This window comes from Aplysia californica, unplaced genomic scaffold, assembly GCF_000002075.1.
Source record: "Aplysia californica isolate F4 #8 unplaced genomic scaffold, AplCal3.0 scaffold00116, whole genome shotgun sequence".
NCBI lineage: Eukaryota > Metazoa > Mollusca > Gastropoda > Aplysiida > Aplysiidae > Aplysia > Aplysia californica.
In genome coordinates this window covers 652,500-654,999 of record NW_004797386.1, presented here as the reverse complement: position 1 = coordinate 654,999, position 2,500 = coordinate 652,500, and the positions used below count along the sequence as shown (strand labels likewise).

Genomic DNA, 2,500 nt, shown 5'->3' with positions numbered 1-2,500 from the left:
CTTGTTTTCAGAGTTAAAAAGTGAACTTAACAAGACTTACCATTGAAGAGTTGAGGCTCTGGCTGAAATGACATCGTTCTTTATCTGCGGGAAACCTGAAATGTAGGTAGGACTCACACTGCACGTATATAAATATTAACAGAAACCTCAATTCACACTATTATCTTTTGAAAACAATGTTTTTGGGTTATTGACTACAACATTAAATGTTTTACCTCAAATACAAAAACAAAACCTGACTTAGATTTAGTAAGAGTTTTACGGCATTTGCAATACAATAAGGTCATATAAACGCCGAAGATTAGAGGTGTTACACGAGAGTAACAAATACAAAAAACGAAGGAGGGGGAGATAAAGAGGATAGACATTTGATAGGAAAGAAGAAGCAAACCACACCAGAGGAACCGCCAACCTACCACTAAACCTGAATTAAAGCCCAGGTTACACGCAACGATAAAATGTATCAGATTCGTCGTATGCGAAAACTGTCAGTTTTATCGAGCTGTGCAGTCTGTTTGCACGTTTCAATCTATCGTTCAGTTCTTTTTTTCGATTGAGGAGATTCCTCGTCATAAAGCCACCCTGTCTCTTTGAGACGACAGCGATTTGCCTGCACTCTATGAGCTGTGACGCAAGCCATATGCGTAAGCAAAATGTGTGTGAGAAGCGGGAAGTGCTGTGAGCAATTCCATTTTCCGCGGGATGGAGATTTATAGTATTTTATATTAATTTAAGAAGAAAAGTTTTTGAAATCTAGTCTCAATTGTTGTGGGAAAAAATGATTAAGTTAAGACAAATTGAGACAAACTGCTGTGTAAAGTATGGGTAACATTAGTTCGCCCGTTAAAGAGATATTTGAGGATAAGTTGAGCCACGAGTTTTTGACCGCACTGTAGGTGGTCAGACAATTTGTGAGGCAGCGTGGTGGAATCAGGCTCTCGTCAATTTTTAGGCATGTAGAGTTATTGGTAACATCGCAAACGTGTTCATTTGTCTTGCTTGGGAGGAAAAATGTCCATTTATCTTGAATATAAGTCGATATATTTGCGAATGAAGAAGGTAGGGGTCACCTGGTTTCAGAGGTAAAATTAGTGAGAAAAATGCCGCCAAAGATGAGTTTTTTCCCTTAGCTTGAGAGTCCGTGGAAACTGAAAATTTACATTTGTAGTGCCTTTTATCGACGTTTTTTTTTGTAAAATCCACTCAGAAATGTTTTCTTAAACGGGCATGGAAGTCGTTGAGCCAAAAACCAAAATAAGATGAAAATTCACAAACCTGAGGAAAAATACCAGTTTCTTCACTTTGATTATTTTGAAGAGCGCCTGGTTTCACCACGCTGTCTCACATTTGTTCTAACAAGATAAGGTTTTTCATTCAGCCTTGGGTGACCAGCGAAGGCTATTGTCATATAACAGCAGTGGGCTTTGTCCGGAGTGTAGGCACCAGCATAGGGAGAGGGGGGGGTCAGGTATCCTCGATCGAGTATGTTTGAGGTCACCAGTAAATATGTGGTGACGGAGGAAGGAAAGGGGCGGGTAAGAGTGTGTGTGTGTGTGTCTGTGTGTGTGTGTGTGTGTATGTGTGTGTGTGTGTGTGTGTGTGTGTGTGTGTGTGCGCGCGTGTGTGTGTGTGTGCGTGTGTATATACGTGTATGTTTATTGTGTACACGTGTGTATGTATTGTGTACGTGTACGTGTGTGTATTGTGTGTGTGTGTATTGTATGTGTGTTAGAGTGTGTGTGTGTGTGTTGGTGTGTGTGTCTGCGTGTCTCTCTCTCTGTGTGTGTGTGTGTGTGTGTGTGTGTGTGTGTGTGTGTGTGTGTGTGTGTGTGTGTGTGTGATTGTGTGAGTGATTGTTGTGTGTGAGAGTATTTGTGATTGTATTTGTGTGTGCAAATGTGTGTATGTGTGTGCATGATGAAACACGAAACCAATGTGTCAGGATCTGGACAATAAAGAGGTACCTTATTATCTTATCTTATCTTAAAATCAGGCAATAAAAAGAACACATACAAACAGAGTAGCAAAGCGTTAGCGAATTAGTTATCATTATATTCCAGTTAAAATATTCAGTCCCTATCCAGGCATCTCCGAATTTACAAGACTACTTTCAAACGTATTGAAATGATCACAGTATATCATCAACATCAGACGCAGGGAAAAATCAACATATACTCTTGCTTTAGTTGACTTAATTAACCCCTTCTCTGCCTGGCTCGAGACTGTCTCCAGTTTTCTGGTTGGACTAAATGTAGAAGCAAATTCTATGTTACAATATATCTTTATTACCAGTCGTAAAAGCATATTATGATTGTCTGGTCTCCTTTTCTATCTTTGGAATTGCTGGGAGAAGGAAGGGATGGCGATGCACCCCTTACTAGGAACAAATAAACCCTTCACATCCTGCTACAACCCCTCATCCCTCCCTCGATACGCAACCCAACCCCCAGTCTAACAAACCCAATCACCCCTCCCCTTTTCACACACTACCCAACCCCCA

At 40.6% G+C, this 2,500-nt stretch overlaps 1 protein-coding gene across 1 annotated transcript in view; it reads right to left on the bottom strand.

Moving 5' to 3' along the window:
* LOC101848036 overlaps positions 1-2,500 on the bottom strand; it is a gene marked incomplete in the record, with an annotated part of 21,052 nt that overhangs the window by 10,227 nt on the left and 8,325 nt on the right. Inside the window, 1 exon segment of the mRNA XM_013081113.2 lies at positions 41-95. Coding sequence (XP_012936567.1) covers positions 41-74 — 34 coding nt within the window.